Source organism: Octopus sinensis, linkage group LG3 (assembly GCF_006345805.1).
Source record: "Octopus sinensis linkage group LG3, ASM634580v1, whole genome shotgun sequence".
NCBI lineage: Eukaryota > Metazoa > Mollusca > Cephalopoda > Octopoda > Octopodidae > Octopus > Octopus sinensis.
In genome coordinates, this window is record NC_042999.1 from 64,335,910 (window position 1) to 64,351,114 (window position 15,205).

Consider the following 15,205-nt stretch of genomic DNA (forward strand, 5'->3'; position numbering starts at 1 on the left):
CCTTCCTAGTGCCAATCATCTTTACAGAATGTACTGGGTGTACACTCTATATGTGGCACCAGCCCCTGTGTCTTTTACATGACACCAGCAATATATGTGTGTGTACCTTTGTCTGGTCAAGACATCGCATAATGGTTTACTCTTTTACTTGTTTCAGACATTTGACTGTGGCCATGCTGGAGCACCGCCTTTAGTCGAGCAAATCGACCCCAGGACTTATTCTTCATAAGCCTAATACTTACTCTATTGGTCTCTTTTTGACGAACCGCTAAGTTACGGGGACGTAAACACACCAGCATCGTTTGTCAAGCAATGTTGGGGGACAAACACAGACACACACATATATATATACATATACATATATACGATGGGCTTCTTTCAGTTTTCATCTACCAAATCCACTCACAAGGCTTTGGACGGCCCGAGGCTATAGTAGAAAACACTTGCCCAAGGTGCCACGCAGTGGGACTGAGCCCAGAACCATGTGGTTGGTAAGCAAGCTACTTACCACACAGCCACTCCTGTAAATGAACATTGCTATCATACAAGCAAAGTTGTTGTTTGTTTCCAATCTGACATGAAAAATGTCTGGCTATATTATTTTTCTTAGAGACAAGTGAGGGTTGGCAACGGGAAGAGCATTAGAATGATGATAAGGATGATGATGATGATGATGATGTAAATATGGTGATTATCCAACATTTCAAAATAAAACTAAATAACTGAAATTAAACCAATGAAATAAAACATGGATGAAAAAAACAAAAAACAAATATAAACATTGCATGCAGTTAAATATGCTATGCATGTATCTCTGTCTGAAAGGAGTTATCACCCAACCATTTCAAATTATAACAAAAGGAATGAAAAAAAAAACATACTTGAACACATGTGGCTGTGTGGTTAAATAGTTCACTTCTAAACCACAGGGTTTCAGGTTCAGTCTTTCTGAACCTGACCATGAGTAAATGTTCTCTATTATAACCCCAAGCTACCCAGAGTCTTCTAAGTGGTTTTGGTAAATGGAAACTGAAAGAAGTCTGTTGTGTGTGCATATGTGTGCTTGTTGTCTCTTCATCTTAGCATCACACGATGATTGTCAGTAAGTGTTACTATCACACAAGCAGTGTAATTCATTTCTATGTTTTCCATGAAAGCATGTGAGGATTGGTGACAAGAAGGATACTGGTATCCTTATCGTTTAAATGTCCGTTCTCCATGCTAGCAAGGGTTGGTCGGTTCGACCGGGGATCTGGGAAGCCAGGCTCCGGTCTTATCTGGCAATGTTTCTACAGCTGGATACCCTTCCTAACGCCAATATTAATATATGTTATATCTTATACGTAAAGCATATGTGATACATGTATGTATATTATTGTAATTGTCAGTTTAGTAAATAAATAAGTTAACATAATATGTTTGAAAGTTGATGAACCATCTATTGATCCCCTCCATTTTGTTATTGCTATATATATAGAAATATATATATACACTCATATACACATATACATATATACATAAATAAGAAGGAAAATATACAATTTTACATAAAAGGATAGAGTCATTTTTTTTCACGTTTATTTATTTCATTTAGTTCCTTTTTAAAATACTCCAGTATCTACATATATATATTTCGTTTTGGATTTGGTTTGCAAGATTCTTTATGTGAGTTCGTGTGTTGGAGCACATTCTGTTGTGTCTGGGGAGAGTCATTTTCTTTTTCAATAGTCTTGACTATTGAAAAGGTTGCAAGACGCAATGAAAATAAGTGTAAATTTTACAGGTGAGTGTGTTAAATTATAAGGCCCAAAAAGAAAATGACTCTCCCCAGACACAAGAGAATATATATATTTAGTCGTCTGAAAAAAGCCAATGGAAAAAATATTTGGTGTGTGTATGTGTGTGTGTTTGAGAGAGAGAGAGAGAGAGATGAAGAGTAATAACAAAGTAGCATCTTTCTTACCCACAACAGCACCCTTCCAAAACTCACTCCTTAACCATATAACAAATAGATAAATCTCTCTCTATATATAAAACTGAAGTTGTCTGTGTATGGCAGGTTTTGTAGCCTTTAACTAACACTATCTCCTCCGAGACCCTGCGGCACAGGTTGACCAAAATTGAGAGCATGATAGAAGGCTTGCTCTTCCTTCCGTAGAAGAAAAAAATTCAAATCAGACCATGTTAACACCAAAGATTATTTGCATCAAAAAGGTGCTTTTTTTTTTCTATGAAAATCCCTATTTTTTACGATATTTTGACTGCTGTATTGCCATTTTTCGGTTATTTCAACCAGAAAAATGTTTACTTAAAGCTACATAATGCAAAATCTTTACTTTTCAAAAATTCCAATTCTAAAGGGTTAAAACAAACCCGAGCAACGCCGGGCGATACTGCTAGTAAATAAATAATAAGCAACAACACACATTACATAAAAGGAAAAAGTAAACTAACCTCATTCCGCATATCATTCTGGCGTCGTTCTAACAACTTAGCAACAACGACAGCTCTGTAATTACCAGTCCGTTGTATGGTGACTGCCCAGTCAATGAGGAGTTTAATGATCGGGTCATCACTAACAAGCGGCTGAAGAGAGGTCAAATAAATAAGCAATGATTAACAACACTTACAAACATTTCGGTTTATATAATTCTGATTTAGATTTAACATAATCATTAATATTTTGGATGTTAAACAGGCACAAAATTTACAATAGAAACCAAGTTTACTTTCTTTTCAAATCAATTGAAGGTTTTTTTTTAGAGGTTTTCAAAGTTAATCATCATCATCATCATCATTTAACGTCCGCTTTCCATGCTAGCATGAGTTGGACGATTTGATTGAGGTCTGGCGAACCAGACTCCAATTTAATCTGGCAGAGTTTCTACAGTGGGATGCCCTTCCTAACGCCAACCACTACGAGAGTATAGTGGGTGCTTTTACGTGCCACTGGCATGAGGGCTAGTTTGGTGGTACTGGCAATGGCCACGTCCAAATGGTGCTTTTTACGTGCCACCTGCACAGGAGCCAGTCCAGCAGCACTGGCAACGACCTCGCTCAAATGTTTCACGTGCCACCAGCTAGTAAGGTGATGCGGTAACGATCACGCTTGAATGGTGTGCTTAACGTGCCATCGGCACGAAGGCCAGTTTGTTGCTCTGGCGACAATCTCACTCATATGGTACTCTTAGCGCTCCACTAACAACGGATGCCAGTGGCAACGGGTCAAAGAGAAGAGGTGAAGTCAATTAAATCAACATTAACATTAACCAGTCATTACAGTTACCGACATAACGATGTAGTTAAGAACTTGCTTTGCAACCCATGAGGTTTTGGGCTCAGTCCCACTGAGTGGCACCTTGGGCAAATGTCTTCTACTATAGTCCAGGGGCCAACCAATGCCCTCTGAAGTCCATCATGTGTGTGTGTGAGTGAATGAGAGTGAGTGTTAGTGTCTTTGTTTGTCCCCTGAACCACTAGACAACCAGTGATGGTTCGTTTACATCTCTGTAACTTAGCAGTTCAGCAAAAGAGAATAGATAGAATGAGTACTAGACTTTAAAAATAAGGAGAGGGGGAAATCTGTTTGACTAAACACTTCAAGGCAGTGCTCCAGCATGGCCACAGTCCAAGATAACACATCACTAGTACTTTATTTTATTGCCCTTAGCATATAACTGGTACTTGTTTAATTGCTTTAAAGCCAAAATTATCTCTGCCAGAAGTCGAACTCAAATAATACTGTCTGCAATCATGAGGTCTGGTGTTCGATCCCACTGCGTAGCACCTTGAGCAATGTCTTTAACCACAACCTTGAGTTGACCCAAGTTTTATGAGTGACATTGGATAGATGGAAGCTGGAGGAAAGTAGGAAAGAGGACAAGACTCTAGCATCATCAGGGGAAAGGCTGTACTCATTGAATGCCTATATGGAGACCAGAAGTTAGCAAGGAAATCAGGCAAAGTAGACTGCGATTATCTGGTCACTGGATGTGCCACCCTGAACTAGAGGCATCCAAATAAGTCTTGTGGAACCCACTTGAAGATGATGCAATAACAGGAAAACGGTGCCACACTTACATCAACAACTTGATAGCAGACATTGGCCTGGAATGTATCCAGGACCTTGAGGCAGTGATGATGGACTGAGAAGCGGGTAGACTTTGTTGTTGGAACCCAGCCATAATAATGACAACAAATAATAATAATAAAAATAATAATAATATTGTTCTGTCTTGGTATAAAAGATGGGCTACAGCAAATATTCTGCTCAATACCACAGATTTGTTTGTCAGTTGTTTGACCTTAACCAGTTGACCATGTACTTTAGTGGCTGACAAAATGTGCATCTCTGATCATAAGCAGAAGTAGTTGGGGAGCATCATAGCCTTATGTTGAAAGGAATTCGTAGAGGTTTGGATAATTCACCTTTGGAAACATGGGTGGGTCGTTCAACATCCTTAAACAACCCTTATTCAGGGACCTTTTGAGTGGGATGGGTTACTCGACCAGAAGAAAATTCTAACTGGGCCCCACCTGCAAGTCATGCGCTGTTTATCGTGATATGAGATCACCATGTCGCGCACATATGGTTGTGATGCATATGCCTGGTGTACTCTTATCAGACGGGTAGTCATGATGGGTATACTGGGCTTCGTATATTTTACCCGAGTGTCACTTTGATGGCATGCATTGCTCTCTCACTCAATAATAATAATAATAATAATAATAATAATGCATGAAAAATTTACATGGATGTAAAAGATGATGATGATGATGATGATGTGTCTGTACATGTAGTCTGTAAAAAAATTTCAAAGACATTAAAGGATTCTTGGCTTACCTCATTACCTTCTTTATTTTCGTTGTGACAGAAGATTTTATTGTACAGAGAATTCATTGAGTTATTGGCATCGACTTTGTCAAAATAATGGCAATCGAGGATATCCAATACATTCAAAACTTTACTGATAGTGAAACCTGAGAAGAAAAATTAAATAAAATAATATTAGCTTCAGTAAAAATCAACAAGATAGCTAGTTGTTGCTCAGTATATATTCAATTATCTACTATAATAATACTCTTGTGCTTTTCTCTGTCACAACATATGAATGAGAAAGGAAGGGGTGATAGATGAATAAGGAAGGAAGGGGTGATGGCAAACCGGTATGGGAGCATTTCAACTCTGTGTGAGTATATGTGTGTGTATGTAAAAGAAAGATATGTGAATGTGTGTGTGTGTGTCTGTGCAATGGAAGTGGGATGGTGAACATTCAATGCTGAAAAGAAAAATCAAACAGTGTTTCAACTCTGTGTGAGTATATGTGTGTATGTGTGCATATGTACAAGGGAAGAATGTGAATGCATGTATGTGTTCTTTCAGTAACAAATGATGATTGATGTCACATCTCAAAAGACAACCACTAGATAACATTGACAACTAAATTAATTTGATTTACCATCCATATTTATACATAAAATACTACAATTAGCCGTCATTTTTGACGGCACAGGGCCAGCTAGTATAATATAATAATAAGCTGATATTCCATTCTCATTCTCTCTAACTGAAAAATGAATGGATTTTTGTCAGTTTCAACAGGGATTATTTTCAGTTTAACTGCTTCAGTCATTTTGTCCAATGTATTGGACAATTTTCCAGCACAAATTACAAATGGAATATAAATTAATTGAGTCACAGTTACCAGTTAACTGTGACACCTCTAAAACGCATATATAACCAAGGCCATGTCATTCTGACTCAAGTATTTGCTCACAAGTCATAGAGGATGGCTGCGTCTTCTCGTAAATCTCACACAGGTAAGTAAATTGATATTTTTTACCAAGTGTTAGCAAAATATTTATTTATCCATGCCAAATATTAAGCATATTGAATATTGAATTCTTTAAAAATTTACTCAGTATGTATTATTTACCTGTATTTCAGTATAAATGAAAAATAAAAATTAAAAAATAGTTTTACTTTTTTATTCGTGACTGAAGGGGTTAACCATCAACAGGTGTGGCTGCGTGATTAAGAAGCTTGCCTTCTAATCATGAGGTCTTGGATTCAATCTCACGGTAAATGTGTGTGTGTATCCTTGTCTTGACATTACTTAATGGTTGTAAATGAGCATCACTGTCATACAAGCGATGTCTTCTTCTATAGTCCAGGGACCAACCAGTGCCCTCTGAAGTCCATCATGTGTGTGTGTGTGTGTGTGTGTGTGAGAATGAGAGTGAGTCTTCTGTGAAAAACATGTCGGGTCATGGCAAATTATTACCTTGCCTGCAAACAGGTGAAGTTTGTTGATAGGAAGGGTAAAGGGTATCTTGCTGTAGAAACATATTCTGTCTGACACAAGCAAGCAAGAAAAAGTGCACATTAAATGATGATGATGATCATCATCAAAACTACCTTCCTTGACTTATAATGTAAGTGGCTAAATATTCCATGGATACTTATACTCTTCATTTATTCCCCAGCCAGAACCAACATGAAATATTATGGTCCTTTTAATTAGAAATATAATCCATTTGTATTATAGTAGCACATGTGACACAAAGTATATTCCTGAGATACATTACACTAAGTCCATCCAATAGGTTTCTACACAGATTCCATACCCTCAGTTTTACTCATAATGCTCAAATCAACCAAAGCTATAGTAAACAACACATGCCCACAGTCCAAAGCAATAAACTGAGTCTAGCACCTCAGAATTGTGAAGAAAAAAGAAAAAGCTTTTAATCATTCATTATCATTTTCGTGTCCACTTTTCCATGTTTGCAAGGGTCAGAAAGAATTTGTTGAAGCAACTTTCCTATGGCCAGATGACCATCTTGTAGCCAACCCTCATGTGTTTCCAAATAAGGTAATATTTCTCCGTGACCAGACATGTTTTGATGGAAGAATGTAAATGAAAGATACGGCTTGCAAGTGGTGAATTACAACTATCATACTAAGTCAAGACAAGGAGACAGTAACATATACACATACTCACACACACACAAATGGACTCTTTTCAGTTTCTCTCTCCCAAATCCACTTTGGTTGATCAGGGGCTGTAGTAGAAGCAAACCTATTACCACAGCCACAGTGTGTGTGTGTGTATCAAGGGACTGCTGTAAAGACAATAGCCTAAAATGTCATGCAGTGAGATTGAACCTACTACCTCTTGACTTTGATGTGAACTCAAACAGCATGCAGTATGTGTGCATGTCTTATGTTTAAGACATATTAAGAAGATTGTTCCACAGTAAAGGAGCCCCACATTTGATCCCAATGAGTAGTAGCTTAGGCAAGTATCTTTTACCATAGCCTCAGAGCAATCAAATCTTGTGAATGACATTGAGTTGATGAAATTTGTGGGAGCTTGTGGGTTGGACTATATCTGTAATTCAAAAGGCCAGTCTTGTTACATTACGCTAGGTCATACCAATTCATCCTACGAATTACATTATCTGTACAAGTACCAGTGGAAAATTCATCCATTTACATGCTAATACAATGAGGAGGTAATTCAGTTGCTTGAACACATGAAATATCTACTGCTGACACCAAAGAAAATCCATTTACTTTTATCTCTCTCTCTCTCCACATATCTCTCTATATATAAACGGCAAAATGTCTGTGTGTGTGTCCTTTATACAAATCCACAATTTTTCAGTTAGAGGGCTCGCACTTTCTATGGTCATTCAAAACCGTCCAAGTGTGGTCGTGCACATCTTTACATTTCCCTAGTCACCCTACAAAGCCATTAAAAAAATCAATAGAAGTGACTTTTTTGTGAATTTTCTATCCAAAATCCAATCAAAATGCCCGAAACTTGATATGCCAATTGAATGCCAGCTAGCTGTATGTGATTGGTCAGAGATTTGGACAGTACTCGTGTGTATGTGCGCATGCACGCAGCTGTATATGCATGCACTAGCACTATGACCCAGTGTTGCCGGGTCATAGTGCTAGTATGCATATAAATACATAAATTTTGATGTTGAAATTAAATTAGATGAAAGAAAGCACACACAATATTACCTTTAGTTGACTGTTGGCATTTATCAGATGACCACCTGACTTCAGCAGCATGACCACGAAGTCTAATTTGCTGTTCAACAGCACGGATTTTGGCTCGTATCTTGAAAGAACATAGGAAAAGCATATATAATATTTATCTCCATAAATTATGTTAGTGGACTGCAGTAATACTGGGGCAATCATAGAAATAACATTTGTGTTATTTATATGCCTTTCTACTACAGAAACAAAGCCAAAAAGGTGAATAGTTGATTATGTTGACCCCAGTGCATAACTGCTACTTATTTCATTGAAAAAATACCATTGCAAATGAGATTGTGTATTTCATATAAACTTCAAAACATAATTTTCAAAATAACCATGGAATTTCTACAGGTAAGCTAGATGATAATTAGCCCCTTTAGTATTTAAACTAGCCATATCAGGCTCAGATATCCTACCTGCTTTATGCTCAAAACAGCCAGATTCGGCTTCTCACATTTACCTAACAATATCATTCTAAAAATAAAACAATCCCAGCATCAGAATCTTGAAGCTACGAGACAATGCATGATTTATTGAAAACAATGTGAATAAAAAAAGCATTACTTTTGACAAAGGAATGTTAATGAATTAATGGATAACAAGAAATAACACAAAAACTGGCTTGTAAAGCAACCAAGACACATAAACACCCTATCCTAAAACAATTATAAATTATTTATTAATTGTAAAGTATATTAGCCATCTCAATATGGCTAACCACTAAGGGTGGGTGTTACTGTAGCTTTAGCGATATTGAGATGGCTAGTATACTTTACGTTGTCGAGCAGTTACTGTTTACATCTCATTCAGAGATTTATTATTGCTTATTAATTGTAATTTTTACAAAAAAATTGGTATGAGAGGAAAGTTTTTATTATGAGGTTTTATTTAAAATTCAATATGTTGCCACCAGCTTCTTGAGTTACCCTGGAATTGCATCAACTGATTTCACCAGGAACTCTTGTGGGGTGGAAGAATTAACTTCTTGTATTCGCCCTCCAAGTTCTTCCAAAGTCTTTCGTTTGGTAATGTGTCGGAAGTAAAAGTATTTGAATTACACCTGCATTTAACTCCATTTATTTATTTATTTATTTATATATATATATATATATATATATATATATATATATATATAATGCCAATGGATGTTAAATGATGATATATATATATATATAGTTAATCCAAACATGAAAGCACAAAGAGAAAACACAACAATGCAAGGATGTGGAACAAATATAATATTACTGGACGCTCAGGAAGGAAGGGAAGAAGGAGGGTTTTACGTTTCGAGCAGAGCTCTTCGTCAGAAACATAGGAAAAGGAAAGATCTAGAGAAGGGAAGACGGAAGAAAAAAAATATTTATTTATATATATTGAGAAGACAGGCCAAGCTAGGTAAACTGTGGTCATTACCAGTGCCATGCTGGAGACATGTAAAAAACACCCAGTACACTCTGTAAAGTGGTTGGCATTAGCAAGGTATTCTGTCATTAGAACAAAGCAATTTTTCAAATTTTTCCATTCAATTTAGAAGCTTTGTTCCCCTGTTTTTTCAGAAAAAGTTACATATATCATCATTTAACATCCATTGGCATTAGGAAGGGCATCCAGTCATAGAAACCATGCCAAATCAGACTGGAGTCTGGTGCAGCACCCCCAGTTCCCGTCATACCATCCTACCCATGCCAGCAAATGATGATGATGATCTTACCAGTGAGAATTATGTCATAAGAATTCTGAAACCTCGTGAGATATGGATAAATTTTTTATCTTTCTTTTTGAGTGGGACTCAATGTAGATAAAGTAAGCGGGTTTTGTTTTTGTTTTTTTTTTATCCAATATTTATATGTTATTTATAGCTTTATCTATTTTGAGATCAACAGTTACAAACAACCAAAACAAAAAAAAAAAACCTATTTATTTCATGACGCTTGAAGTTTCTAAATTTCTTATGATGTAAACAATTCTGTGGATTATCTACTCCTTCCTACTTTTCTTCTCAGGACCTTCTCTATCTGATGAAGAGCCATGCCCACCCACTTCCAACCCATGCTAGCATGGAAAACAGACGTTAAATGATGATGATGATGATGACTCCTACTTTCCCAACGAAAACTTTCACTGAGTGTCAGTTTAATAAATTCACTACGTACATCCAATTGACTTGTGTTGTTTCTTCCCTGTTTTTTTTTTTGTTCTTAGATTTCCCTGTATACAACGTCAGTTGGCATTAGGGAGGGCATCCAGCTGTAGAAACCATGCCAAAACAGGCTATGGAACCTGATGCAGCTTCTAGCCCAGTCAGCTCCTGTCAAGTCATCCAACCCATGCCAGCATGGAAAACAGATGTTAAATGATCATAAAGTATGTTTGTGTGTGTGTATATAAAAAAACCATAAATTTCTATAGACTTACCAGTTGATTGTCTGGGTTAGGAGGCATAGGAAGTGAAGAAGTACCACATCCAAGTAGATCCAAGGGTGATCCACATAAAAAGTTACAAGTTTTGCCATCACCAAGGTTGTTCCAGACAAGAGCAGCAGGACAGCGGATGGTAATGATTTGTAGTGTGGCACATAACATGAGAATGAGGCTACGATGTTCAAGGCACGATACATATTCAGTGAAGAGCACAGAGAGAGGGTTTGACAGTGGGTTATTGTTTCCTGTCCTGTGGGAATTAAACAACAGAGACATTTCAATATACAGGGAACGTATTCAAACACAATTAAGATTCCATACATCCACAGAAAAAAAAAACACCACTATTATAAAATGGTGAAATGAATGAGAGTTTACAGTACTAGTTTTTCATAAGGAGTTCAAATCAAGTTATGCTTCTCTTAATATTACCAGCTGGTCCTTGACTGCCTTTAACTTAGTTCACTTTGTTTTTTTACTTTTACTTGTTTCAGTTATTTGACTGTGGCCATGCTGGAGCACCGGCTTTAGTCGAACAAATCGACCCCAGGACTTATTCTTTGTAAGCTTAGTAACTGCTAAGTTACAGGGACGTAAACACACCAGCATCAGTTGTCAAGTGATGTTGGGGGGACAAACACAGACACACAAACATACATATATACATATATATACGACGAGCTTCTTTCAGTTTCCGTCTTCTAAATCCACTCACAAAGCTTTGGTCGGCCCGAGGCTATAGTAGAAGACACTTGCCCAAGGTGCCATGCAGTGGGACTGAACCCGGAACCATGTGGTTCATAAGCAAGATTCTTACCAGACAGCCACTCCTACGCCTATGAATTCTTATGATGTAAACAATTCTGTGGATTATCTACTCCTTCCTACTTTTCTTCTTCTCAGCACCTTCTCTATCTGATGAAGAGCCATGCCCAAAATGGGCTTGTTGTAACCATTCTGACCAGAACCCATTTCCCCTCTTGTCCATCCACCTTTTTCTAAGATTATTCACCCTGTAGCCACATCAATCTGGGGGGGGGGGGAGGCAACAAGCATCATGAGTACAGCCCCTCAGTCAAGCTGACTAACTTAACATTTTTGCTATCATAATTATGTAGAAATAATCTGCTCTTGTTTCAATTAATTTTTAAAAATAAAGAATCTAATAAAATAACTTTGTCATTATAAAATAGGTATTTAAAACAAACTACCATGAATTTTTGATGGATGTTTTTAATTTAAATTACTTTAAACAGGCAGTTGGAATCACAGAACCAGAGGGAGTCTCCAGCAGGGTGATATCAAAAGAATTCAAACATTTAAAATAATCCTTCTTATAGCCACATCACAAAACCCATCACCTAATGGTTAATAATCTAATAACTCATGGTGGTGAATTCATGGAAACTACCGTTGGGTATATAGTTTCATTCCTCTACATTTTTGTTCAATTCCTGCCAGAGTTAATAAGGTACATGAGACTCTATGGTCCAAGCAGATAGTCTCTCTGGTGCCAGTGATATGATCATATAAACTCCATTTATAGTTTAAAGTGGTTGGCAATGCAAAGAATGCCTCGTCATTAAAACCATGCTATATACAATGAAGATTGAAGATTTTCTCTTCTGAGTGTCAGATGATAAAATACTGAGAGAGATTTCACGTCATGCCAGTATAGAAAACAACAACAAAAAACAAAACAAAATATTTTTATGTACATAAGCAATTTTAAATTACCATTTATGAAACTAAGACAAAAAGACATGTTCTTGGCTGTGAGCGGTACAAAGAGAAAAATATTAAGTAGTGTACTAAATCTGTTGTCTGGTTTAAGACTGGCCCTTGAGTGCACTTTAATAAGGTCCATTCTTATGGAAGTATTTATACCAGGTTTTTGATCTCAGGATAACTCATTCTCTTCCTCCCACCAGTCTTAGATGCCCAACCAAAAAGTCAAGGATATAACTTTCCACTCACTTTACCATTTTCACTGAAGTCTTCTGAAACACCAGAAACTATGAAAACCATCAGTAAATTCAAGGAAATCCAAACTTTACTCACCCATTTCCATTTGTCATCATAGGAGAATCGGTTCGAGGAGAGCAAATTCCATATTCTGATGTAAACTGAGCGATTCTTTTGGCACAAAAGTGAGACAGTTTTCGTGATAAGTAAACTGACATAGACACTTCATCTAGATACTGAACAAAAATGTCTTCCATTAGAAGGAAATCTTGATTTTTATTTTTTTTTAAACATAGGGTATAAATATTGTGGGAAGGAAGGGATAACAACTTTATCAATCACAGTACTTAACTGGTCCTATATTTTATAGAGTCAACAAGGCTGAAATACAAAAGTAAAAGCAACAGATATTGACATTGGGCACAAGCATAGCTGTATGGCTAAACAGCTTGCTTCCCAACCATGTGATTCGAGGTTCAGTCCCACTTGAAGGCACCTTGGACAAGTGTCTTCTGCTACAGCCCCAGGATGAGCAATACTGTGTGTGTGTGTGTGTGTGCACACGCATGTGCATGCCCTTGTCTTGATGTCATGTGGTGGTTGTAAATGAGCACCATCTTCACACAAATAATATTGTTTGTTTCAAGTCTTTCACAAAAAACATGTCTTGCCATGGGAAATATTACCTTGCTTGGAAACAGATGAGGGTTGCCAACTAAAAGGGCATCCAGCCACAGAAAATCTGTCTGAATAAATTCCAGCTAACTCGTGCAATCATGGAAAATGAGACAGTAAATGATAATGAATGAATAAGACCAAAACTAAATGCAGCAGTAAATATTGCCTTTCCATCACGCAGAATAGAGGCTTAAATGATTCAATATAGCCTACCATAAAACTGAGATCTTACTGACATTTCCTTATGTTGCAATGGTTCTTATTTCTTTACTACCCACAAGGGGCTAAACACAGAGGGGGACAAACAAGGACAGACAAACGGATTAAGTCGATTATATCAACCCCAGTGCGTAACTGGTACTTATTTCATCGACCTCGAAAGGACGAAAGGCAAAGTCGACCTCAGCAGAATTTGAACTCAGAACGTAGCGGCAGATGAAATACCGCTAAGCATTTCGCCTGGCATGCTAACGTTTCTGCCAGCTCACCACCCTCAGAACAATGGTTCTTTACTGGCAGAACAATGGTTCTGCCAGTTAAGTGGAGGAGTCTTTACAATATAAGACGATATGCTAAAACATGATTATTTATTGGCAGTGTATTCAAGGAGTAGGTTGCATGAACAAGACCTTAAATGTTGAAGATGTTTCAATTTTAAGGTACTTTTTTGTTACCAACCTGCCTGAAACCGCCTCTGGCTCTGTAGTACAAATGCCTTGCTTTCAAAAGTTCTCAATTAAAATCTTCCACCAAACCTTAGTTACAATTTATGTTCCTAAGACTAGCTGAATGATAACCGAGTTATTTTACTAAATTCTTTGTTATATCTTAAATTAATTGGAAGAAATACAGAGCATCTCAGAGCTGGTATGAACATAAAAAAGGTAGAATATTCAGGTCTGATGCAGCCAGTCAAGATGCTAAAGGGTTTGACTGAAAACCTGACCCAAACTCTTGCAGCAGAATAAATTCCGCTTGTTAAACTAAGTGATGGATTAAATCTTATTGCACAAAAATTCAGAATTCAAAGACCTAGAACAAATACCACAAACTGTCTTGTCTGGCACTCTAACAATTCTGCCAGCTCACTGCCATGGATTGGTATTCTATTTTATTGAATCTGAAATGATGAAAGGCTAAGCTTACCATATCAGGATTTACAAAGAGCCTGAGCAAATATTGCAAAGAGGGAATGATGAACCCAGGTTGAAAGGTGGTGCCAGAAATTTTTCTTAAGTAGTGCTAGTCCTTAGTCAATCCTGAAATTTTCAGCTCCTAACTATTTATAATTCTGATTTTATGGGCATTCAAAGTTGAGGCCTGATCTGAATTTGAGGACTTTGCAAAATTTGGAGCCATATTTAACCTTTAACATCTTTAGAATGACCCTACAATGTCATTCTAGAAATAAACAATCACATCACTCAAATGTTGAAGCTATTAAGTAATGCAGGATTAATTCAAAACAATGTAAATGAATAAGTATTACATTTGATAGAATAATCCGAATGCTAAAAGGTTAAAGATAATTTCCTCCCTTCTTCCCACCAGTCTCAGAGGCCATGAAAAGAGATAAAGGGTTATGGGCATGGCCCTTTCCTCCTAGACTAACCCTTTTGTTACTGTATTTATTTTGAGATGCTCTGTGTTTCTTTCAATTACTTTAAAATTAACAAAGAATTTAGTAAAAATAACTTAGTTATCATTCAGCTAGTGTTTGGAACATAAATTGTGACTAAGGTTTGGTGGAAGATTTTAATTCAAGACTTATGAAAACAAGACATTTGTAGTACAAAACCAGAGGCGGTTTCAGCCAGGTTGGTAACAAAAGGGTTAAATGGTTAAAAAAAATTGAAGAAAAAAAACAATTTGAAATCCCATAGGCACATCAATTATAATGATGAGAAATTTGGAAAGAAGAAAGGGTCTAGTTAGTTAAATCAACTCCAGTACTTCACTGGTACTTATCAAAATAAGTACTAGTGGGTAATACTTATTTGCCTTACATCCGGAAGGATGAAAACAAACTCAACCTTGATGAAATTTGAACAGGGACTTTATTTTACTGACCCAGGAAGG

The 15,205-nt window shown here is 36.9% G+C and overlaps 1 protein-coding gene across 7 annotated transcripts in view; it reads right to left on the reverse strand.

Annotated features, from left to right (window-relative positions):
• Positions 1-15,205, reverse strand: part of LOC115209144 (mediator of RNA polymerase II transcription subunit 12-like protein) — a 106,508-nt gene that overhangs the window by 64,975 nt on the left and 26,328 nt on the right. For all 7 annotated transcript variants that reach the window (XM_036501047.1, XM_036501045.1, XM_036501046.1 and 4 more), the window contains 5 exons: positions 12,545-12,684; positions 10,478-10,733; positions 8,039-8,138; positions 4,844-4,980; positions 2,455-2,586 (listed from right to left, as the gene is read on the reverse strand). In XM_036501047.1, the coding sequence (XP_036356940.1) occupies positions 2,455-2,586; positions 4,844-4,980; positions 8,039-8,138; positions 10,478-10,733; positions 12,545-12,684 (765 nt within the window). The remainder of the gene's footprint in view (positions 1-2,454; positions 2,587-4,843; positions 4,981-8,038; positions 8,139-10,477; positions 10,734-12,544; positions 12,685-15,205) is intronic.